The sequence below is a fragment of the Formica exsecta genome, unplaced genomic scaffold (assembly GCF_003651465.1).
Source record: "Formica exsecta isolate Colony F162 unplaced genomic scaffold, ASM365146v1 scaffold8, whole genome shotgun sequence".
Lineage (NCBI taxonomy): Eukaryota > Metazoa > Arthropoda > Insecta > Hymenoptera > Formicidae > Formica > Formica exsecta.
This window is the reverse complement of record NW_021853569.1, coordinates 724,153-750,024: the sequence shown is the minus strand read 5'-3', so window position 1 is coordinate 750,024 and position 25,872 is coordinate 724,153. Positions and strand designations below refer to the sequence as shown.

The following is a 25,872-nucleotide window of genomic DNA, read 5'->3' as shown; positions in this document are numbered from 1 at the left end:
ATATATATATTTCGAATTATTATTTTTGGAAATTATATATTCATATACCTTTTTGAATAATTTTGATAAAAGGTTTTGAATATATAATTTATATATGTGCTTGTACGATTTTAATGCAGATAAAATCATTTATCATTAAATTTTATAGGATATTGATATTTTTTTCTATAGAAAATCTGTTCAAGGATGAAAAGTTTTTTCAACGTGTTATGACACTGTAACACGTACTATCGTATTATACGTGCTTACATGACTGGAATGCGGATAAAATTTCTTATTTTTTAGCATTATATTATATGAGGGTTATAGAGTCTGTTAGGATAAAAGATATAATGGTATTGACAAGGTTCTTTCACATATTTATTTTACGTACGGTATAGTTCTCGAAAATAATACTTTCTTTCACCACTCATATATACTTCAAATTTAATTTATATCTCATCAAATTGCAATTTTTCAACGCAGCCAATTGTCACACCTGTCAATTTCTGCAATCGAAGTTTTAGAAGCTTTACGTAGTAAAATAAGCATATACATCATCGATAGCGGATGGTGGTTGAAAGGAAGATGCGCGCAAAACGTCCACGCCCATTTCTTGTTGTCTATTCGAAATATCGGGTAAATCATCGATTTGAATTTTAGATAATGCCGAATTCTTGACATTTTTCGGGATCGTTTGCATTTAGACAATTCGCACACGATATGATTTGCGGGACGCATTTTTGCTCGAATATAAAAAATTCAAGGATTTATTCTCCGGCCAGCTGGTACGGTCATCCTCTGCCGTCCTCGGCGCTTTTAAAGAGCTTTACAAGTCTTTTACAAAGGGAATCAGTTGATCGAACGGATTATAGCTTGCCAATACGCCGGCGGCACTAGTCATATATATATCGCGGATAATTAAAATCTACCTAAAAATTAACGAATCCATCGATTGCGAACTTCAACCATTGCGATCCCTTGTAATTGGTTTTAAAACGCCGAAACGTCATTTCGAAAACATGTTTTTCGTAAAAAAACTTTTTTATATATTCGAATTATTGTATTCACTCAAAGTAGCTTTGAAATCATTTATGTTTTTTTAAATATATCTGAGAAATTAAATAAATTGCATCTTATATTTTTAAAGGAATTATACAAATATAAGAAAATGTATTTTATTATTAAATATTTATAAAAATAATTCGATACAAAATAATTATTAATTTTAATTGTAATTTATCCAGTTATTGTCATAAAACTTTTTTCTTTGATATACAATTTTGCAACATGAATTTCACAACTTATCTCATTAGATAAAACATCGATAAATCTTTAGATTAATTCTTCGATTCTTTGTTAGCTATACTTGGCTATACTCATATTCTAATTACAGCAGATTATGCACGATCAAACACTGCCTAGCTGAACAGTTTTTTATGTACAAAGAAAGAAAGAGAGAGAGAGCACTTTTATAATTCTTCTTCAATCACTTTTATGCTCCGACGCGTAATCAGGAAAAATCAAAAACCTTGAATGAAAAATGAACAATATGTTTTTAATCAAAAATGGGTCAAGGAAAAAAATTTAATATCAAGTTTACAATAGATAATTAAAATGTTTTTTGCAGAATTTAATTTTAATTTTCATGAAAGAATCATATATATTTCTTTGAGAGATTTCAAGACATAAACATGCTCAACAGTACTTTTTACTATTTTGTATTAAATATTTGTATAAATAATTATTATCAGACATAGAATTTTTTATGCATTCCGCATTCCGCAGTATACACGGAATTCTGAGAATTAATATAATCTCGGAATATAGTGGAAGTTAATTATTTCTCTATTATACAATTACAAGTAACATATTGTCGCTACTTTGCCAAATAGAACAGTGAAATGCAAGACCAAGTTCGGCTATTGAATCAATCTAGTGTGTTCGAACTAAGTTTCTTAATTTCATAGTGTAAATTTGTATAGGACGCAATCCTAAAGTCCTAACAGCTCACTGGGAATCTGCAATTTCGTAAACCGCTCACCAAACACTTTCTTCTCACTTTTATTTCGGAAAAATAAGTTCTTGCCTCTGTTTACTCTCTTTGTAAATATGTTTTCCATCACAGTTACCTTCTGCATTTTTCATGGATTTATGCTTTATTTTATCGTTCATATAGTATCAAAGTAAAGTCTATTATACATATATTAATATGTGATTATATATAATATGTATATTTTTTCTCTCTTGCATTTAAAGAATATTATAAAAGTCGAGGATATATGTGGTAGCTTTACACATGTATTATTATATATTGTCAAAGTATATATTGTCTGTTTAATTACGGATATTAATTTTTGAAATATGGGAAGAAAAAAGAAAGAGATAAAAATGTAATTCTACATTGACATTTAATTATGATTTTTTTGTACGCTAACGTAATATTAAACTGACATCATTAAAGAAAAAATAGGTATGTTTTTCGAGAAAATATTTGCCAAACTGACAAACATTGATCGTAAAAGAGTAATTGCGCTCCGATACGAAAAACATGAAAAGGCGCTTTAAAAGCGTTTTATGGGAATCTCTACTCATTCTGATCAATAGACGTACTTAATGTTATGAGAACGTCACGTAAAAAAAGGTTAAAATGTTAAGAAGGTATCTAAGGTTTGCGTCGAAGGTAAAGCTGTGGAGAGTCAAACCTGTTGCCTTCTTTACTTACGGCCGCTGAAAGAATGGGAAACGTCTTTAAAGATTCGTTGCACAAAACGCGTTTTATTGATCTACTAAGAAGCTCTGTGTTGTTCAAAGAAACTATTTCTCTATATACTGTCGAGGACGTGGAATTTAATTAATTCCCTTAGAATGCACTCTGATACTTGAAATTGCATCGGTTTATTATAAATGCGAGATAATATCGAAACAACGAGCACGGATTTAATTTTTCAATACAAATTATTTCATAAAACATAATATACATGTATAATTCGTTTTATAATAAACTTTTTACTTCTTTACATATTGTATTTAGAATAAAAAGCAATATACTGCGTGACGTATATTTAAAGTTACATCATGTTTTACTAAAATTTGATTTATTAGAATTAATTTCCATCTTCTAACAGTATTGAAACCGTGACATTTCGTCAGAAATCGACTGACATGTCGACAAGTAAATTTATGAGATATTACACAAAATTTCTCTTTCTCTTTCTACCTGTCGGGTAAGCAGACTACGGCGAAACATGCATGATATAACCGCGTACATTGTGGTGGTTTAAATAGCAGTGGGCGTTCTTAATCGACGAAAACAAAAGGCCAGCGTAGTGTTATAGACACTATAGAAATTGGTCTAAGTGAAGGTGTCCCGTACATATGCACGGATGCATTTGTGTGTAAATTACATTGTGAGGAGACGGTGCGATCTTCTTGAAAAGGCTCTTTTGTGAAGACGCGAATTATTACTCACTATAACTCTTGCGTTGTACGGAAAGAATTTGTCGCGCACAATCTAATTTTAAAAGTGGATATTTGCTGAAGAAAAACAAATATATGTCGAAGGAAAAAAATACTTGAACTATTTGAACTCTACAGAGATATTTATTATATAGTATATCAAATATGTCAAAATTACACAAATTGTATATCTTACTTTCTTTCACACATTTTTTTTTTTATTGACTAAAGCTCTCAACTGTAAGTTAAAATCGATATCGTTATACAAAAGCCCCGCTAGTACTTCTTGATTACGATCAAAGGGCATGCTAGATTAAGCATACAGATTTAATTCCGGTCTATTCGTCTCTTGAGAGAAATTAAGAGCGCTCGCTTTGCCTGGCATACATCACTATAATGAATTTAAAGTCATTTACATTAAAATTGTGGGGACTTGAAAGCTTTTAGATTTGTCTTATTATCTTTGCGGAGAATTAGAGAGATATAATATCCTCGTTGTTCTCTAATACTTTTAAAGTAGTTGAAAACGAATATAGTCAGACCAAGTGGTGTAACCATTGTCGTTCCAAAAGTTTACGTAATATTTTTCAAAAGCAGTGTAGAAAGTAATATCTTTTGATAAAATACTCTTATTGCTTATTATAGTGTCCAAACTTTAATTCATCCATAACCATAAAATAAATTTTATATTCATCAAGAACAGATTTTCACACACGCAGAGAAAATGAATTATTCAATATTCTTGCGAATTATTTAAAATACACTTTGCATATATCATGTAAAAAATATAATGGATTATATGGATAGTTAATACACATATTTATATACAATTAGAAGATTGAATACTTAATTCATATTCTAAAAATTACATATTCGTTTGATGTTTTGAATATTTTATAAGTAAAGATCTAAAATCGAGAAGAGTCCGCGTGTTGTTTGTACGGCGTGTCTGATCATTTTATCGTTTATCGAATTCAGTCTTAATCAGTGCGAAGGTCTTCTTTATGGCAGAGTCTATATCTTCAATCAGTAATTTCCCTTTTACGTGGCTATGAGGAAAGCAAACGAGAGCACCGGTTGTATGCAAATCAAATGCAGATTGTTCGTCGCGCATTTTTTACATTTATTGAAGACTCCGTATTTTCGGCCTCCTGATCTGTATTCCACTGTATTTTATAAACTTTAAATAATTTTTTTTATAGATATACTTCATAAGAAAGTATATGGAACATGTGAAATGGACATGTGAAATGACATATGGGTAGAAACATCGAACGCGAATAATTATATAGCGTACATCCCGATGAATCTAAAGATTAATTAGAAAGTTTGATTCGTGTGATTGTGTGTGTGTGTGTGTGTGTGTATGAAACATAAATCATATCCACATCACACACAATGGCACTTGTTATCAACTACGCACATGTCTTCCGTTGCTACGGTATGGTACATGATGATTTATTATTGTCGTCCGCGGCACATTCGCATGACGAATGATAAACTATTGATAAAAGAGATAGATACTTTTCCCGGGATACGTGTATTTAATTGTATAATTCTAGGAGCACAGATTGCGCGAGCAAGCAAACGTTTGATACGATTGTTAATATTTTTACAATAATAATCGTCGCTCGATTACTTCGTTTAGATTGATACAATTTTCAATCCGTAATTTTCAAATTACGGATTTTAAATTACTTTTAAATTAATTATATAAATCTCACGAATTTACACATATGTATAAATTATTTATAGATTCATCATCATCTTACGAATGATTAAAATAGGAGATGCCTTTTGTATCGTTGATGTGAATCTAATATGCAGTGATTTTACATGATGATAAAACTTTAAAAACAAATGATTGAAATTGCTAAGTAAGTAATAAATGGTTTGAGTGATTAAAGGGGGCCTGCGTGTGATTAAGCTTATGAATGCTGAGGGGCTTGTCGATCATATCGCGTATCATGTTTCATACACTACGAAATCATGATAATCTCTCGTTACTGTCTGAAAAAAAGTGCAAGTTTAATGTCGGAAGATTAATGTCGTTTGCCTTATGCGCAAGCAGATGTGCTCCGTTCCATATTGTTAGATCACGCGACATTTTTACCCGTGTTTTACGAGAATCCCAGGCGATGTGACACGATTCTTTTATACGGTGTGTCGTGCTCATTGTTTGAGCTGCTACTGTCAGCTGTTTTAATTTCTCTTATCTACAATGCGTTTATTAAACTTACAGATCGGTTAATGCATTGTGTTTTAATTAATTAATGCAACAAAGATTAATGGTAAAGATTATTCTATACATACATACATATATATATAATAAATAATGGTTATGTTTTTAAAGAATATATAACATTTTTTTTTGTAAAGTGTTTAGTACTCTTTTGTGAAGGATATCTTTTTGAATGCGTCACCACAGTGACGCTAGTTTTACAGGGGATTTTGTAATTTTTTATTCGACTAGATATATCTCTGATTTAATTCATAATCTTATACTATATATCATTATTCATGCTCTTCTTTAATTAGTTTGGAGTTTGCGCCGTCTCGTAGCGTTAAAAGGGAGCATATATATATAATAAATAATGGTTATGTTTTTAAAGAATATATAACATTTTTTTTTGTAAAGTGTTTAGTACTCTTTTGTGAAGGATATCTTTTTGAATGCGTCACCACATTGTTTGTAGTTTTACAGGGGATTTTGTAATTTTTTATTCGACTAGATATATCTCTGATTTAATTCATAATCTTATACTATATATCATTATTCATGCTCTTCTTTAATTAGTTTGGAGTTTGCGCCGTCTCGTAGCGTTAAAAGGGAGCTTATCTGTGACGCATATGAACGAATGAAGTTCGAATGGCACATATGTATAAATGAATTGTCCGCAACTTCATTAGCTGAAAGAGCTTTTAAATGACAGCTTATTAATTCTGGAATCGAAAAATCCTCAAAATGGAATTTAAATTGGCAATTTTGATGATCCTTATTTTTGATTCGTAGAATTTTCATTTATTCTGTCATTTTATTTTCACTAATTAAGAAGATATAAATGTTTTGCTTTATCTAAAAATTTTATTCAGTTTATTTTATAATAATATTTTTAAAAGTTGATTATTTTTTTCCCTTCAGCGGTATTGATAGATACAGCAATCTTCGGAAAAGAACTAGTCATGGTCGTCGATACATCAACCGCGCTGTATTATAAAGTATAAAAGGACTGAGGTTCCATTTTTTTTTTCGATTACTCATTTAGGTGCAAAAATCGTGTGTAAAGCTTCCAGAAATTTATTAAGTTATCGTCCGGGTAGTGATAACATAATTTAGGTGACTCACGTCGTTATCGGTCTTCTTTCGTTAACCTTTTCCGATTGCGACTAATATGCCTTGGGTGATCTGTCATCGAGAGGGCTCTTCGCCATATAATCTTTGTTATTTCCAAGAAGTTGATCCCTACGTGCTGCTCGTTAATCACTTTTATTCGCGGAAAACGAGGCAGGATAACGTACTCCAAACTCCATACGTGGGCGTCATTAATAGGGCGAAAAGATCTCTTTTATAATTGTTTACGTCACGATACGCGTGACATATATATCGTGGAATATTCTTCGACGGAAAGCTCGGTAAATTTCAGCAAGTGCATTACATAGAATAAATCGCCATGGTTTATGCACTGGTTTATACAGAAGAGACCTTTTACCATTGCATACAAGCGGGATAAAATGCAAGATACAATTGAAAAAAGAATAAATGACTATTGCGGCATTCAATAATGCTCAACAAGTAGTACAAATAAATCGTATTGTCAGACGGATTATAAATGGATGCGCAAGTCGCGACATGCGATAAAGGAAATCTAATTTGATGCAAATCCAAATGTGAGCTTCGATAATGCGATTATCCCAACTAACTGGAATCGGCATACGAGAATTAATTAAGTAGCTAACGCAACCGTATACACAGTATATATTAAAGTGAGTGTTATAAAGGAGTTCTAAGCACGTCACGTTAATTTCCTGAAATTAGCGACTTAAGCTGTTTAACAAGCAGCCGTAATCCGACTTAAATGTTAAAGTGTTATTACGTAAATGTTATGTTACACATTACAAAGGAATGATTAACTCAACCATAATAAATTTTTCCAAAACAATCCTAACTATAAAGTTTATGTTGTAGTCATTCTTAAAAAATGTTTTATATATTGAAGTTATATATATATATATATATATATTGAAAAAAGTGAAGATGTAGCATAGAATGTTTCCTCTCAAATTAGCTGCATTTTTAATCTTATACATATTGATTTATCATAAAAAAATTAATAAACGTTAATTTTTTATATACACGGATTTTTATAATATCAATTATGATATATACTATGTAATAATTAGCATTTTGACGAATTCATAGATAAAATGAATATTGATAAATAATATTATATTTCTAATAATGATAAATAGTATATATTTTTGGGGGGAAGGGAAGGACGAACTTAATAAATAATTAATCTGAAACGTGAAATGAAAAAACAATGAAAAAAATAAATCGATAAAATATTTACTGAAATTTACAATTTCGAAAAAAAGACCATTTAGTTCGTTTCAACAAAAGCGAAAGAGATTTTCACCTCCTCTTCAAATGCAATTTTCAGTGTGAGTGCAAATGCATGTAACATTCATTAACAATAGCGAAAACTTTCGGGAGCCCTAGCGCGCTGTTAAGTATTCAAAAGTTCATATTTACTCTTATCATCTTTTGTATTGCGATCTACAGATTTTTCGTTCTTACGAAACTATGAAATTTTTATTTGTCAAGGGCAGCGTAAATGTTCATTTAAAGTTCCGTGTAAAAGATACTTTTGATCGAACGTATAAGTGACCTTTTAATAAGACCTTTGGTATAATCGGCATGTAATCGTGTAAAAAAAAAAAAATAATGCAGAGAAAATATAAATGCGTTTTTTACGCCTGTAAAAGAACGTGTCTGTAACGTAATGTATGTCGAATGCGACGGATCGGAAAACGCTTTGTCACTCGCTATTGCGTTTCGTTCAAGTGTGCTCTGCTCGTGTGTCTGCGATTCTTTCGAGAAAAAGTTTTGTCCTGTTCGAGCAACTTGCTGCAGTCGGCGTTTTCTTTTTATTAGAAATATAATTTTTCAAGATATGACATATTCGAAAAATAATCGCGATATATTCATATAGTTTCAAGATAATTGTGTTCTTATGTATAACTTATTTATATAGTTAGAGTTTTAATTATTTATAAAACAAATATGTTCTAAATATTCTAATATTGCTCGCAATATATACTTTAAATTTATTAAGCAATTTATTATTATTTTTATATTATTACTTCTATATTTATTTTTATTTTATATCATCATTATTATTATATTATTTGTTTATGCTTAGAGTCTCTTTCCTTGTCTCTTTAATAGAGAAAAATTTTCAATAATTCTCGATCGCGATAACATCGATACGAATCGTTAATGTTTCGTGTGCGACGGAAATAAATAAGGAGATTTTATTAACCTGGGATTTTTTACCAAGTAAATCCACATTTTCCACTGAAGAAAATAGCTTTCAGAATGTACGGGTTGTCCAGATTGTACATTGTCGACGAGTGTATCCCTGATCTCTCTGCGAAATTTGTGGCGCAGTCGCAGAACTAAATTTTCCAGACGTTTACTTTGTCAATAAACTAACTTAAATGTGAAAATGCTGTGATGGAAAAGATGGAGGCGGGGAAAAAAAATAAAAGTATCTGTCCGAGTGGCAACGGACGACGGAGATGAGCTATTGAATATTTTTACTATCGACAGAATTTCGTATAAGACAGCAAGAATTTACATTGCTTCGCTCCGTCAAGAACAGTCCTTGCAATCTACCAAAGTATTTGAATATTGCGCACGATAGAAGAGATATGAGGAGAATTCTATCTTCTAAAGCTAAAGTTGACCAGCAATGTGTGCATTTTGATAAATATACATTAAAAAGATAATTCAATAAAAATTTGTATTTAGAAATGATCTCGTTTGAAAGGATCAGTAAATAAAGTTTTTTGTAATAGTACAATAAAGTTTTCTTTAAGAAAATCACAATTTCGAAAAAAAGACCATTTAGTTCGTTTCAACAAAAGCGAAAGAGATTTTCACCTCCTCTTCAAATGCAATTTTCAGTGTGAGTGCAAATGCATGTAACATTCATTAACAATAGCGAAAACTTTCGGGAGCCCTAGCGCGCTGTTAAGTATTCAAAAGTTCATATTTACTCTTATCATCTTTTGTATTGCGATCTACAGATTTTTCGTTCTTACGAAACTATGAAATTTTTATTTGTCAAGGGCAGCGTAAATGTTCATTTAAAGTTCCGTGTAAAAGATACTTTTGATCGAACGTATAAGTGACCTTTTAATAAGACCTTTGGTATAATCGGCATGTAATCGTGTAAAAAAAAAAAAATAATGCAGAGAAAATATAAATGCGTTTTTTACGCCTGTAAAAGAACGTGTCTGTAACGTAATGTATGTCGAATGCGACGGATCGGAAAACGCTTTGTCACTCGCTATTGCGTTTCGTTCAAGTGTGCTCTGCTCGTGTGTCTGCGATTCTTTCGAGAAAAAGTTTTGTCCTGTTCGAGCAACTTGCTGCAGTCGGCGTTTTCTTTTTATTAGAAATATAATTTTTCAAGATATGACATATTCGAAAAATAATCGCGATATATTCATATAGTTTCAAGATAATTGTGTTCTTATGTATAACTTATTTATATAGTTAGAGTTTTAATTATTTATAAAACAAATATGTTCTAAATATTCTAATATTGCTCGCAATATATACTTTAAATTTATTAAGCAATTTATTATTATTTTTATATTATTACTTCTATATTTATTTTTATTTTATATCATCATTATTATTATATTATTTGTTTATGCTTAGAGTCTCTTTCCTTGTCTCTTTAATAGAGAAAAATTTTCAATAATTCTCGATCGCGATAACATCGATACGAATCGTTAATGTTTCGTGTGCGACGGAAATAAATAAGGAGATTTTATTAACCTGGGATTTTTTACCAAGTAAATCCACATTTTCCACTGAAGAAAATAGCTTTCAGAATGTACGGGTTGTCCAGATTGTACATTGTCGACGAGTGTATCCCTGATCTCTCTGCGAAATTTGTGGCGCAGTCGCAGAACTAAATTTTCCAGACGTTTACTTTGTCAATAAACTAACTTAAATGTGAAAATGCTGTGATGGAAAAGATGGAGGCGGGGAAAAAAAATAAAAGTATCTGTCCGAGTGGCAACGGACGACGGAGATGAGCTATTGAATATTTTTACTATCGACAGAATTTCGTATAAGACAGCAAGAATTTACATTGCTTCGCTCCGTCAAGAACAGTCCTTGCAATCTACCAAAGTATTTGAATATTGCGCACGATAGAAGAGATATGAGGAGAATTCTATCTTCTAAAGCTAAAGTTGACCAGCAATGTGTGCATTTTGATAAATATACATTAAAAAGATAATTCAATAAAAATTTGTATTTAGAAATGATCTCGTTTGAAAGGATCAGTAAATAAAGTTTTTTGTAATAGTACAATAAAGTTTTCTTTAAGAAAATCTTTTTGTTTATATAAAGAAATTTTGAAATCTTCTAGAGATACTTAATCAATTTTTCAGATTAAGTTATCAATAAATTTTTATTATTCCAATTATATAAATAATTTTCTAGATAAATAAAAAGTTAAAATAAATCAAAAATTTGCAAATTAAAATAATTTCTAAATAAATACCAAGGCAATTATAAATGGTAATATTTTATTTTCATTTGTAATATATAATATTTTGAAAATTATATTTGAAATTTTTATTATTAAAATTCATATTTATTTCAGAATTTTTTTTGTGTAAGCCATTAAATAATAGCATACTTTACATATTGTTTTATAGAAATTTTATAACTATTATTTAATATAATTAAAACTATTATCATTTTATGTATACATATACACACAGATAATATACATTTACGCGTGGTTGCTCGCAAGATTGTAAATAGAATTTCGCGTTGACTGCCGAGAAAGTTAATACTTAGTATTCGCGCGCATTTTCCTTACAGGATAAGCCGTAGTGGAGGAATTCAATTTAGTCTCAGTCGAGGATCACACGAGTTAACACAAAGTTAACACATGCATTGAAGAGACGGAAGGGTTTAATGAAACATGGTCGCGATTACATATACCGGTAACATTTCCTGCGTACGAACGAAAATTATCCCGTGACCTTTTGCACGGAGTGATAATTCCCAGAATTGACCCCATAATTAAACATTTATTTCATTAACGTTACAAGGTTGAATCCTCGTGTTAGCATGTTAAACGAATTAATTTACAAGCGCTTTGCGGAAATAACATTATTAGCCTTTGCTTTCATATAATAACATAGAAAATTTATTTATTGTTAAACGGATATAAATTTTGGTTTATTATTGAAGAAACATGTTACATAAAAATAAATTTAATATTGCAGAGAAAAAATGTGGATGGATATACAATAAATGAAATTAAATTATTGTAGCTGACGCAACCAAATTTTTGTAAATGTACTCGCGTGTGCGTTTTCCCTATTCATGTATCCGTATATTCCCCACATGCAGATCGAGAATTGTATAGTATAAAACGCAGCAGGTGCGTGTATAATTTGAAATATTGAAAGGAAAATCTATATTTTTTAAAAATCTCTCTCTCTCTCTCTCTTATCGTGTGTCTGCGATTCTTTCGAGAAAAAGTTTTGTCCTGTTCGAGCAACTTGCTGCAGTCGGCGTTTTCTTTTTATTAGAAATATAATTTTTCAAGATATGACATATTCGAAAAATAATCGCGATATATTCATATAGTTTCAAGATAATTGTGTTCTTATGTATAACTTATTTATATAGTTAGAGTTTTAATTATTTATAAAACAAATATGTTCTAAATATTCTAATATTGCTCGCAATATATACTTTAAATTTATTAAGCAATTTATTATTATTTTTATATTATTACTTCTATATTTATTTTTATTTTATATCATCATTATTATTATATTATTTGTTTATGCTTAGAGTCTCTTTCCTTGTCTCTTTAATAGAGAAAAATTTTCAATAATTCTCGATCGCGATAACATCGATACGAATCGTTAATGTTTCGTGTGCGACGGAAATAAATAAGGAGATTTTATTAACCTGGGATTTTTTACCAAGTAAATCCACATTTTCCACTGAAGAAAATAGCTTTCAGAATGTACGGGTTGTCCAGATTGTACATTGTCGACGAGTGTATCCCTGATCTCTCTGCGAAATTTGTGGCGCAGTCGCAGAACTAAATTTTCCAGACGTTTACTTTGTCAATAAACTAACTTAAATGTGAAAATGCTGTGATGGAAAAGATGGAGGCGGGGAAAAAAAATAAAAGTATCTGTCCGAGTGGCAACGGACGACGGAGATGAGCTATTGAATATTTTTACTATCGACAGAATTTCGTATAAGACAGCAAGAATTTACATTGCTTCGCTCCGTCAAGAACAGTCCTTGCAATCTACCAAAGTATTTGAATATTGCGCACGATAGAAGAGATATGAGGAGAATTCTATCTTCTAAAGCTAAAGTTGACCAGCAATGTGTGCATTTTGATAAATATACATTAAAAAGATAATTCAATAAAAATTTGTATTTAGAAATGATCTCGTTTGAAAGGATCAGTAAATAAAGTTTTTTGTAATAGTACAATAAAGTTTTCTTTAAGAAAATCTTTTTGTTTATATAAAGAAATTTTGAAATCTTCTAGAGATACTTAATCAATTTTTCAGATTAAGTTATCAATAAATTTTTATTATTCCAATTATATAAATAATTTTCTAGATAAATAAAAAGTTAAAATAAATCAAAAATTTGCAAATTAAAATAATTTCTAAATAAATACCAAGGCAATTATAAATGGTAATATTTTATTTTCATTTGTAATATATAATATTTTGAAAATTATATTTGAAATTTTTATTATTAAAATTCATATTTATTTCAGAATTTTTTTTGTGTAAGCCATTAAATAATAGCATACTTTACATATTGTTTTATAGAAATTTTATAACTATTATTTAATATAATTAAAACTATTATCATTTTATGTATACATATACACACAGATAATATACATTTACGCGTGGTTGCTCGCAAGATTGTAAATAGAATTTCGCGTTGACTGCCGAGAAAGTTAATACTTAGTATTCGCGCGCATTTTCCTTACAGGATAAGCCGTAGTGGAGGAATTCAATTTAGTCTCAGTCGAGGATCACACGAGTTAACACAAAGTTAACACATGCATTGAAGAGACGGAAGGGTTTAATGAAACATGGTCGCGATTACATATACCGGTAACATTTCCTGCGTACGAACGAAAATTATCCCGTGACCTTTTGCACGGAGTGATAATTCCCAGAATTGACCCCATAATTAAACATTTATTTCATTAACGTTACAAGGTTGAATCCTCGTGTTAGCATGTTAAACGAATTAATTTACAAGCGCTTTGCGGAAATAACATTATTAGCCTTTGCTTTCATATAATAACATAGAAAATTTATTTATTGTTAAACGGATATAAATTTTGGTTTATTATTGAAGAAACATGTTACATAAAAATAAATTTAATATTGCAGAGAAAAAATGTGGATGGATATACAATAAATGAAATTAAATTATTGTAGCTGACGCAACCAAATTTTTGTAAATGTACTCGCGTGTGCGTTTTCCCTATTTATGTATCCGTATATTCCCCACATGCAGATCGAGAATTGTATAGTATAAAACGCAGCAGGTGCGTGTATAATTTGAAATATTGAAAGGAAAATCTATATTTTTTAAAAATCTCTCTCTCTCTCTCTCTTATTTTCTTTCTCTGTGTTATATGAAAAATGTATCGTGTTATCTATAATGAATTCTCCTGCAACAAACTTTGTAGAATTACTTTCGAATATAAATTTTCTCTACTTCTGGCATATTTTCTTATGCGGACTTCTTGAATAATTGATATTTTATTCATATGGTACATCAGACTATTTCTCACTTTACCCAAAACTGTATAAATATTTGAAATATTCTGACAAAGTTTATTTGTCACTTGAATTTTTCGGTGTTTAATTAAAAAGTTTTTTTTCTAAATTTATTTCGATGATGATTAAATTTCTTTAAAATCGTAGTAGAAAAATTAATTCAATTTTTACAAATATCAAAATTATTTATTTAAATTTAACATCCACGTTGCATTGCAATATGTGAACTACAGGTGTCACATGGTATTCTGGTCACAGATGTGCGTTATAATTGTAGCTATCATGTCCAGAGCTTGACGTCACGCGCTTCACCAAAATTGAGCTTGAAGCGTCACTAATGTAGCGTTTTAATAACATTAATAACAATATATAATAGTGACATATTTCACGATAAATAGTTTATGTTTATTTTTCATTTTTGCCAATATCAATCAATTCTGACAATTTTATAGATTCTATTATATCGAATATATATTTGATTTTGTACTATTATATTATATTTTTCTTCTTTTATGTTAACTATGCGTATATTTTTAAATATTAAAGTTTTCTCTTATATCAATGTTGTAAGTTTTCTTGTAGCCATTTTCTTACAGTAATTATCACATTCTAATGACAAAAGGTACATCCAAATACACAATGCAACGTTTCATGTTCAGATAATATTATCAAACATCTACAAGCCAACATGTAGACGCAGTTAATGTCAACAACATCTGACCGAAATGTGCAAACCATTTCAGAGTTTACGCAAGGCCATAATTTTGCCAAGATACTTAATTAAAATTAGCATAAACTGTGGATTTAAAATAAGTTAATAATAAATCAAAACATCATGTAATATCTACAATATTATACAATATAAATTTTGAATACGATTAGTGCAATAACTACAATAAGATAAATCATTATAATTATAATAATAATAATCATTATAATTACATATGATTTTTTATTTCTTTTTTTATAAAAAAATTTATCGCAAAAAGTATTCAATAAAATCTAAATTTTTCGTAAAAAATACTAGTGCATCAACCATTATTCTCAAATTCTATTAGCGTTTACTGTAAAAAATATGAATTTAATAGATTGCAATAAAAACTTTTATAGCCACTTTTTTTTATAAGGTATCGTATATACATGTAGATGACTTTTGATACACATGTCACGAAATTCCGGTGATAGATATTAAATACTACGTATTTCTGATATCTCGCAAACTGTGATACTCCTTCCACTTCCATTTTCAATCCGCATCACGTATTCCGCGTAAACCATAGTGTAATATATCCTCGATCACATACATAAATGGCATGTTGCGGCCGCAGAGAGATTTAATTCATCTCTGACATCGGGACGATCATTTAATTACGGCGCAGTTGGCTGGTATTTCGCATATTATGTGTCCACAGATTAATTGTCGCAGTCTCGTATCTCGTTGAATTTTCATAAATTCTCGTAGACACGAATCATATTGTTTCCCGATATTGCGCTGCTGACGCGTCACGTTCCTCTGAAAAATTAATGTCAGAACGTGACGGTTGCTTTGCCGTGAGACGCGCACGTGACTTGGATCCACGATAATCGATTAAAACGGAGTTTAACGGATTGTATAAATACTGAGTTACCTTGAGCATTGTTAAATAATGGAGATTAAAATGAAGTGGAATGTTGGAAACATCGAGCGTACGTCGTATCGGTATTTCATTCTCGTATATAAATTCTATTCACGAACTCTATTATCGCGGATTGTTTTTACAAATTTTGCTCGTAAATCACTTCATCAATTTGGCAATTGATTTCTCTTCGTGGCTAATTTAATTTAATTTAATTGAAGCTTTGATTAGCTTGTTGCACATCTTTCTATAACTTTCAGTATTAAGATCATTAAATACTGTGATTAAAAGACGTTTAATATTTATATATATTATATATATAACTATATTTTTGGTTTTTAACAAACAATTCTATTATCTAAGATCGTTTAAGTAAAAAATTATAATAGTTAAAATTTAGTTTGCGAAGTTAAAAGTTGTATAAACATAAATACAAGAATGATAAAGTTATTGTTAATAAAGGAATGAATAAGCTTGGAACCTATCTCTCCTGGGATATCAAGCGGAAAATAAAGAGGCATCGATCTTTTCTGCGTTTTATGGTATTTTTTGGTTGGTCAAACGTTCATGGTTCCGACACTGGAGATAAAGTATATTTACGAGATATTCTGCGAAACACACTCATGCGTGATATTAGGCGCAGGCTTTGTCGTTTTTGGATAATATTGTTATATATAAAGGACTTAATAGGATCGTGTGACAAAAATCGACAATTCGAGGAAATCGGAGAAGAATGAATGTTCTGGTATATCTCTATAAAACATTTCAGAATTTCTGCATATTTTATACATTATTTTTACTATTCGTTTGTTGTAACAATTTTGTCGATAAACAATAAACAATTGTTAAAGTTGTAATAATATATGATTATTCTATGTAATACTATAATATAATTAATAATAATTTTATATATATGACATATAATTATATTGTTTAATAAAAAAACAGATTAATGGATATGAATATATATCTAAACCTTTCCATGCAAGAAATAACGTTTGCATTTTGTTAAGTGGCTGGTATATACGACAAAGAATTATGAAACCATAACATCGCTCTTCATTTCGCTTCAGGTGACGTGTCAATACGAAGAAGGCAGCCAATGCATACCAAAGAAGACTTTTATGGTGTTGTTGCGCCTACCGGAGGTCAGTTCGAATCTAGCAGCCTATTCGAGAACGGCAAGGATCATTCCGGAAACGAAAAATCATAACGACATGGCTCATTTGAAAGCTCTCAGTTCAGAAGAAAACGAGGACACTGAGATCTGCATACCCGTTAATGTTTACTGGGAGCTCTTTAGGAACCCGGCATTGCGAGGTCATCTCAGTGTCATGGCGCGTACTCACAAGTTGCCCGAATTTCCCGGACGTCTTCTGGACGAAGAAGTCGATTCGACGGACTTAATTCCCGAATCAGAAAAACGCAGTCTCGCTACTTTGGCCAAGAACGACGACCTGCCGATCAGTATACAAGAACGCGATGACGACGTTGATGACGAAGAAAAGAGGAGCGCACCTTCTAGGTATATATTTGCTGCAGATTTTAATGGTTTTGATGTTCAAATGCATTTAATAATTCAAACTTTTATGGGGAGACAATAGAAAAATTAAAATCTCTCTGCATAGACAAAACAGCAAGATAATTTTTAAATAAGAAAACTAATAATTATTATATATGTATATTTTAACAATTTTAATAATTAAAATTATAAATAAAATCTTAAATTATAATAATTATAAACCATTTTTTTTAATGATGTAATAATGTAGTTTTACATTTTATCATTAAAAAGTTACTGTTTTTCTATTTGTTTAACATGCTCAATCAAATTATTAATTAATTAATTAATTAATTGGTTTATTGAATGAATTAATTGGTTAATTAAATTGACGAATTAATTGGTTTATTGAATTAAGTGATAACGTGGAGGGCTTGATGCGTGAGTTGCTGGACGAGGAGTACCGTCGACGAGTGCCCGAGATCTACGATTACCTGTCCGAGCTGGATCCAGAAGTGGCCGAGTACCCGCCAGACAAACGTAACGTCGGTTCCCTGGCGCGGGATTTCGCGTTGCCTACGGGCAGACGTCACATCGCCTCGGTGGCTCGCGATCACGGTCTACCGAGGTACGGTAAGAGGAACATTGGATCCCTAGCTAGACAGAGCATGCTGCCGCTGAGCGGCAAGAGAAACGTCGCCTCGCTGGCGAGATATGACATGCTGCCGCAGAACGGCAAGAGAAACGTGGCCGCACTAGCCAGGGACTCCTCTCTGCCTTACGGCAAACGCTATCTGGGCTCCCTGGCGCGAAACGGCGGCCATCAGACGGTCCGCGAATACGACGACGGCAAGCGCAGCGTCGCTTCCTTGGCGAGGAACGCCGACTGGCCGGGTATCGTGAAACGAGGTCGCATGACGTCGGGAAGGATAATCGCGCGAGTGCTCAATCGTCACGGGAGATCGTTGAACGACGATCGCGAGACGCACAGCGAGCCCCTGGACCTTCAGCAACTCATCAGGCAAGGATATAACGAAGACAAAGGAAGCGAATGGCAGACAACTCCCTTCAGTGTCTCGGAGGACCTGGACGAAGGCAAAATGAAGAATAGGTCGAACAGGAAGATGGACACTGCGTCGCAGACGAGGCACAAGAGACAGATCGACTTCTCCGATGAATATCCGCTGCCCGTCATGCAGAACAATATGCTCGAATACGAGGATATGATGGAAGCATTCGCTGATCACTACCCAAACACGGAGAAGAGGTTCATGGGTGAGTAGAATCTATCGATCATTTCGGTCTGCTCGGTTGGGAGATTTATTTGAGATTAATAGTTTTCTTTTTATTTTTGAAAGAATTATGATTTTTTTCTCACAAAATTTATTTTATATTTATAAACAAATTTTTCACGCGAATAAAAAATATTATCTAATATCCATCTCGCAAGTGTTATCGATGATTTATTGCGTACAGGAGTAGTTCTTTCTTTTACGAAGATAAAAGTTAACTTTATCTCTTTTTTTGACTGACCAATATTTAAGCTCACTAATTGATACACCGTAGCAAGATCCGTACTAGTTTAATTACGGAATTGCAGTTGGTAAGTTTAATCGATTTTAATCTCTCGATCATATATGTGTGTCTCTTTTTTACCTCTACACATATATCGAATATTAGATTCTCAAAATTCTACGGTAGCGTAGAAGAAAGTTGCGTCTACGTCGATCGAATCAATTCCGTGTTGTCAACCATAACACTCTGTCGGGAACAGGTTCCGCGTCGGAGATGCCGGCCGACTCGGGCTATCCTGAGGTATTGCAACCGAGTAAGAGACATATCGGGGCCCTCGCACGCCTCGGCTGGCTCCCGTCGTTCCGTGCGCCACGATTCTCTCGATCGCCGCGATATCTGGTCGAAAGGTCAGGCCATTAGGTAGCCGCCTCTCCGTGTCTTCCGCCGTGTCCTCTTCTCCTACCTCGATGTGATGTCAACCGTATTTTGTCGTACCTGTAATCAAGTAGAGCCCTACCTACCACAGACTGAGAAAATATATCATATCTATGTGTGTCAGTACCAACAGATCTATCAGCCACATCACGTCATGTTACGTCAAAGATAATCCACCAAATACCAACCAACCACCTACCACCATGTACAATCACTACGTACAAAAAAAACGTTCTTCAATGTCTTCTTCTACTACCATCCTGGAACCATCACGGTAGCTAGGTGTATGGTGTTTCGATGTTAGTGTCTCTCTGTTAGAGACTAGCCGCTCGATGTGATTAGATCGTTAGATCGCTGGTAGATCAATGTTATAGACGGTTAGAATCGATGTATAGTTTGTTACATTAGCTCGGTGTTAGTTTCTAGATCTTTTAATTTCTAAGATGTTTTACTGTGAATGGATCCCAATGTTAATTAAATAATTTTTTTTTTAAAGAGATAAAAAAAATTGCAATGCGAATAATACAATTTATTTGGATATCCCATTTTTATATTTACCATTTTCGCGGAAAGTGACGTTGGGAACCATTAATGAAATTTTGTGGCATTTCTCTAAATATATTATTGCATAAAAATGCAGTGTTATATATCGGAATGATGTATTTGTATTTTATTCTATTTTTACTTTAAAGATCCGTGACGATACATAATTTTTTGGAGAAGTAACTTTCGTACAATCGATAGGCAGGACTAAAAACTATAAGGACACCGCGTAACATCAGCATTCAATATGGATGTTCAATATGTTTAATGTTTCTGTACGTCGTTCTGGCGCGCACACCCACACACACACGAGAATCATTAAGCTAGGCCTATCAGAGAAAATTAATCAGATAATTATTTTAATCAGGAAACGCAATTTTTTATATTTATTATTTTTACACTTGCTATACTATATTATCTATAATCCAGTTTTTTTTATTTTTTCATAAAAAGGAAAATTCAAGATATTAACACAATTATGCATAATAGCTGGTGTGCATGATAATCTATTTTATCTCTATCAACTTTATATTATTTCCTTTAAATAAGTGTCGGACATTGTCAGCATTACGAGAGCTATTAATTATTTATATGTTTAGAATCGATTCAACGGATCCAATCTGTGGCGTTAGACGAGTAGTGTTTTGTGATATAAACGAAAATATGCAAATATATAATGAATTTCAGGGAGAATCCCGCAGATGGGTCCTCGTCCAACTACACCCCCGACGCGTCGACTCGGTCGCTAAGGCTGACATCCACCCCGAAAACTCGCTACTTGCAGTCCCTGCACGGAGATTGTCGACACGGCTTCAAGAGGTTTTTGCTGTTACCGGACATGGATAACTTCTTACGGACGTCGAATTCCCGCATCGCGCCCCGCTCCATGTAAAGTCCTTGTTTCGCTGCTCACATCCAAAGCAGCGCGAATATTAAATACATCAGACTCACTTGTGTAATTAGCGCGAATTATAAAGAAGACGAGGGGAAAACAGCACGCAAGACTAAACGAGTGATATATAACTATATTTTTGGTTTTTAACAAACAATTCTATTATCTAAGATCGTTTAAGTAAAAAATTATAATAGTTAAAATTTAGTTTGCGAAGTTAAAAGTTGTATAAACATAAATACAAGAATGATAAAGTTATTGTTAATAAAGGAATGAATAAGCTTGGAACCTATCTCTCCTGGGATATCAAGCGGAAAATAAAGAGGCATCGATCTTTTCTGCGTTTTATGGTATTTTTTGGTTGGTCAAACGTTCATGGTTCCGACACTGGAGATAAAGTATATTTACGAGATATTCTGCGAAACACACTCATGCGTGATATTAGGCGCAGGCTTTGTCGTTTTTGGATAATATTGTTATATATAAAGGACTTAATAGGATCGTGTGACAAAAATCGACAATTCGAGGAAATCGGAGAAGAATGAATGTTCTGGTATATCTCTATAAAACATTTCAGAATTTCTGCATATTTTATACATTATTTTTACTATTCGTTTGTTGTAACAATTTTGTCGATAAACAATAAACAATTGTTAAAGTTGTAATAATATATGATTATTCTATGTAATACTATAATATAATTAATAATAATTTTATATATATGACATATAATTATATTGTTTAATAAAAAAACAGATTAATGGATATGAATATATATCTAAACCTTTCCATGCAAGAAATAACGTTTGCATTTTGTTAAGTGGCTGGTATATACGACAAAGAATTATGAAACCATAACATCGCTCTTCATTTCGCTTCAGGTGACGTGTCAATACGAAGAAGGCAGCCAATGCATACCAAAGAAGACTTTTATGGTGTTGTTGCGCCTACCGGAGGTCAGTTCGAATCTAGCAGCCTATTCGAGAACGGCAAGGATCATTCCGGAAACGAAAAATCATAACGACATGGCTCATTTGAAAGCTCTCAGTTCAGAAGAAAACGAGGACACTGAGATCTGCATACCCGTTAATGTTTACTGGGAGCTCTTTAGGAACCCGGCATTGCGAGGTCATCTCAGTGTCATGGCGCGTACTCACAAGTTGCCCGAATTTCCCGGACGTCTTCTGGACGAAGAAGTCGATTCGACGGACTTAATTCCCGAATCAGAAAAACGCAGTCTCGCTACTTTGGCCAAGAACGACGACCTGCCGATCAGTATACAAGAACGCGATGACGACGTTGATGACGAAGAAAAGAGGAGCGCACCTTCTAGGTATATATTTGCTGCAGATTTTAATGGTTTTGATGTTCAAATGCATTTAATAATTCAAACTTTTATGGGGAGACAATAGAAAAATTAAAATCTCTCTGCATAGACAAAACAGCAAGATAATTTTTAAATAAGAAAACTAATAATTATTATATATGTATATTTTAACAATTTTAATAATTAAAATTATAAATAAAATCTTAAATTATAATAATTATAAACCATTTTTTTTAATGATGTAATAATGTAGTTTTACATTTTATCATTAAAAAGTTACTGTTTTTCTATTTGTTTAACATGCTCAATCAAATTATTAATTAATTAATAAATTAATTGGTTTATTGAATGAATTAATTGGTTAATTAAATTGACGAATTAATTGGTTTATTGAATTAAGTGATAACGTGGAGGGCTTGATGCGTGAGTTGCTGGACGAGGAGTACCGTCGACGAGTGCCCGAGATCTACGATTACCTGTCCGAGCTGGATCCAGAAGTGGCCGAGTACCCGCCAGACAAACGTAACGTCGGTTCCCTGGCGCGGGATTTCGCGTTGCCTACGGGCAGACGTCACATCGCCTCGGTGGCTCGCGATCACGGTCTACCGAGGTACGGTAAGAGGAACATTGGATCCCTAGCTAGACAGAGCATGCTGCCGCTGAGCGGCAAGAGAAACGTCGCCTCGCTGGCGAGATATGACATGCTGCCGCAGAACGGCAAGAGAAACGTGGCCGCACTAGCCAGGGACTCCTCTCTGCCTTACGGCAAACGCTATCTGGGCTCCCTGGCGCGAAACGGCGGCCATCAGACGGTCCGCGAATACGACGACGGCAAGCGCAGCGTCGCTTCCTTGGCGAGGAACGCCGACTGGCCGGGTATCGTGAAACGAGGTCGCATGACGTCGGGAAGGATAATCGCGCGAGTGCTCAATCGTCACGGGAGATCGTTGAACGACGATCGCGAGACGCACAGCGAGCCCCTGGACCTTCAGCAACTCATCAGGCAAGGATATAACGAAGACAAAGGAAGCGAATGGCAGACAACTCCCTTCAGTGTCTCGGAGGACCTGGACGAAGGCAAAATGAAGAATAGGTCGAACAGGAAGATGGACACTGCGTCGCAGACGAGGCACAAGAGACAGATCGACTTCTCCGATGAATATCCGCTGCCCGTCATGCAGAACAATATGCTCGAATACGAGGATATGATGGAAGCATTCGCTGATCACTACCCAAACACGGAGAAGAGGTTCATGGGTGAGTAGAATCTATCGATCATTTCGGTCTGCTCGGTTGGGAGATTTATTTGAGATTAATAGTTTTCTTTTTATTTTTGAAAGAATTATGATTTTTTTCTCACAAAATTTATTTTATATTTATAAACAAATTTTTCACGCGAATAAAAAATATTATCTAATATCCATCTCGCAAGTGTTATCGATGATTTATTGCGTACAGGAGTAGTTCTTTCTTTTACGAAGATAAAAGTTAACTTTATCTCTTTTTTTGACTGACCAATATTTAAGCTCACTAATTGATACACCGTAGCAAGATCCGTACTAGTTTAATTACGGAATTGCAGTTGGTAAGTTTAATCGATTTTAATCTCTCGATCATATATGTGTGTCTCTTTTTTACCTCTACACATATATCGAATATTAGATTCTCAAAATTCTACGGTAGCGTAGAAGAAAGTTGCGTCTACGTCGATCGAATCAATTCCGTGTTGTCAACCATAACACTCTGTCGGGAACAGGTTCCGCGTCGGAGATGCCGGCCGACTCGGGCTATCCTGAGGTATTGCAACCGAGTAAGAGACATATCGGGGCCCTCGCACGCCTCGGCTGGCTCCCGTCGTTCCGTGCGCCACGATTCTCTCGATCGCCGCGATATCTGGTCGAAAGGTCAGGCCATTAGGTAGCCGCCTCTCCGTGTCTTCCGCCGTGTCCTCTTCTCCTACCTCGATGTGATGTCAACCGTATTTTGTCGTACCTGTAATCAAGTAGAGCCCTACCTACCACAGACTGAGAAAATATATCATATCTATGTGTGTCAGTACCAACAGATCTATCAGCCACATCACGTCATGTTACGTCAAAGATAATCCACCAAATACCAACCAACCACCTACCACCATGTACAATCACTACGTACAAAAAAAACGTTCTTCAATGTCTTCTTCTACTACCATCCTGGAACCATCACGGTAGCTAGGTGTATGGTGTTTCGATGTTAGTGTCTCTCTGTTAGAGACTAGCCGCTCGATGTGATTAGATCGTTAGATCGCTGGTAGATCAATGTTATAGACGGTTAGAATCGATGTATAGTTTGTTACATTAGCTCGGTGTTAGTTTCTAGATCTTTTAATTTCTAAGATGTTTTACTGTGAATGGATCCCAATGTTAATTAAATAATTTTTTTTTTAAAGAGATAAAAAAAATTGCAATGCGAATAATACAATTTATTTGGATATCCCATTTTTATATTTACCATTTTCGCGGAAAGTGACGTTGGGAACCATTAATGAAATTTTGTGGCATTTCTCTAAATATATTATTGCATAAAAATGCAGTGTTATATATCGGAATGATGTATTTGTATTTTATTCTATTTTTACTTTAAAGATCCGTGACGATACATAATTTTTTGGAAAAGTAACTTTCGTACAATCGATAGGCAGGACTAAAAACTATAAGGACACCGCGTAACATCAGCATTCAATATGGATGTTCAATATGTTTAATGTTTCTGTACGTCGTTCTGGCGCGCACACCCACACACACACGAGAATCATTAAGCTAGGCCTATCAGAGAAAATTAATCAGATAATTATTTTAATCAGGAAACGCAATTTTTTATATTTATTATTTTTACACTTGCTATACTATATTATCTATAATCCAGTTTTTTTTATTTTTTCATAAAAAGGAAAATTCAAGATATTAACACAATTATGCATAATAGCTGGTGTGCATGATAATCTATTTTATCTCTATCAACTTTATATTATTTCCTTTAAATAAGTGTCGGACATTGTCAGCATTACGAGAGCTATTAATTATTTATATGTTTAGAATCGATTCAACGGATCCAATCTGTGGCGTTAGACGAGTAGTGTTTTGTGATATAAACGAAAATATGCAAATATATAATGAATTTCAGGGAGAATCCCGCAGATGGGTCCTCGTCCAACTACACCCCCGACGCGTCGACTCGGTCGCTAAGGCTGACATCCACCCCGAAAACTCGCTACTTGCAGTCCCTGCACGGAGATTGTCGACACGGCTTCAAGAGGTTTTTGCTGTTACCGGACATGGATAACTTCTTACGGACGTCGAATTCCCGCATCGCGCCCCGCTCCATGTAAAGTCCTTGTTTCGCTGCTCACATCCAAAGCAGCGCGAATATTAAATACATCAGACTCACTTGTGTAATTAGCGCGAATTATAAAGAAGACGAGGGGAAAACAGCACGCAAGACTAAACGAGTGAAAATATTT

General features: G+C 33.3%; 1 protein-coding gene across 1 annotated transcript in view; it reads left to right on the top strand.

Annotated features, from left to right (window-relative positions):
• The window catches only part of LOC115244119, a 29,796-nt gene extending 4,056 nt beyond the window's left edge, over positions 1 to 25,740 (top strand). Inside the window, exons 2-9 of the mRNA XM_029821514.1 lie at positions 17,234 to 17,685; positions 18,080 to 18,936; positions 19,436 to 19,583; positions 20,842 to 21,043; positions 21,868 to 22,379; positions 22,774 to 23,630; positions 24,130 to 24,277; positions 25,536 to 25,740. Coding sequence (XP_029677374.1) covers positions 17,234 to 17,685; positions 18,080 to 18,936; positions 19,436 to 19,583; positions 20,842 to 21,043; positions 21,868 to 22,379; positions 22,774 to 23,630; positions 24,130 to 24,277; positions 25,536 to 25,740 — 3,381 coding nt within the window. The remainder of the gene's footprint in view (positions 1 to 17,233; positions 17,686 to 18,079; positions 18,937 to 19,435; positions 19,584 to 20,841; positions 21,044 to 21,867; positions 22,380 to 22,773; positions 23,631 to 24,129; positions 24,278 to 25,535) is intronic.
• Positions 25,741 to 25,872: the final 132 nt, after the last annotated feature.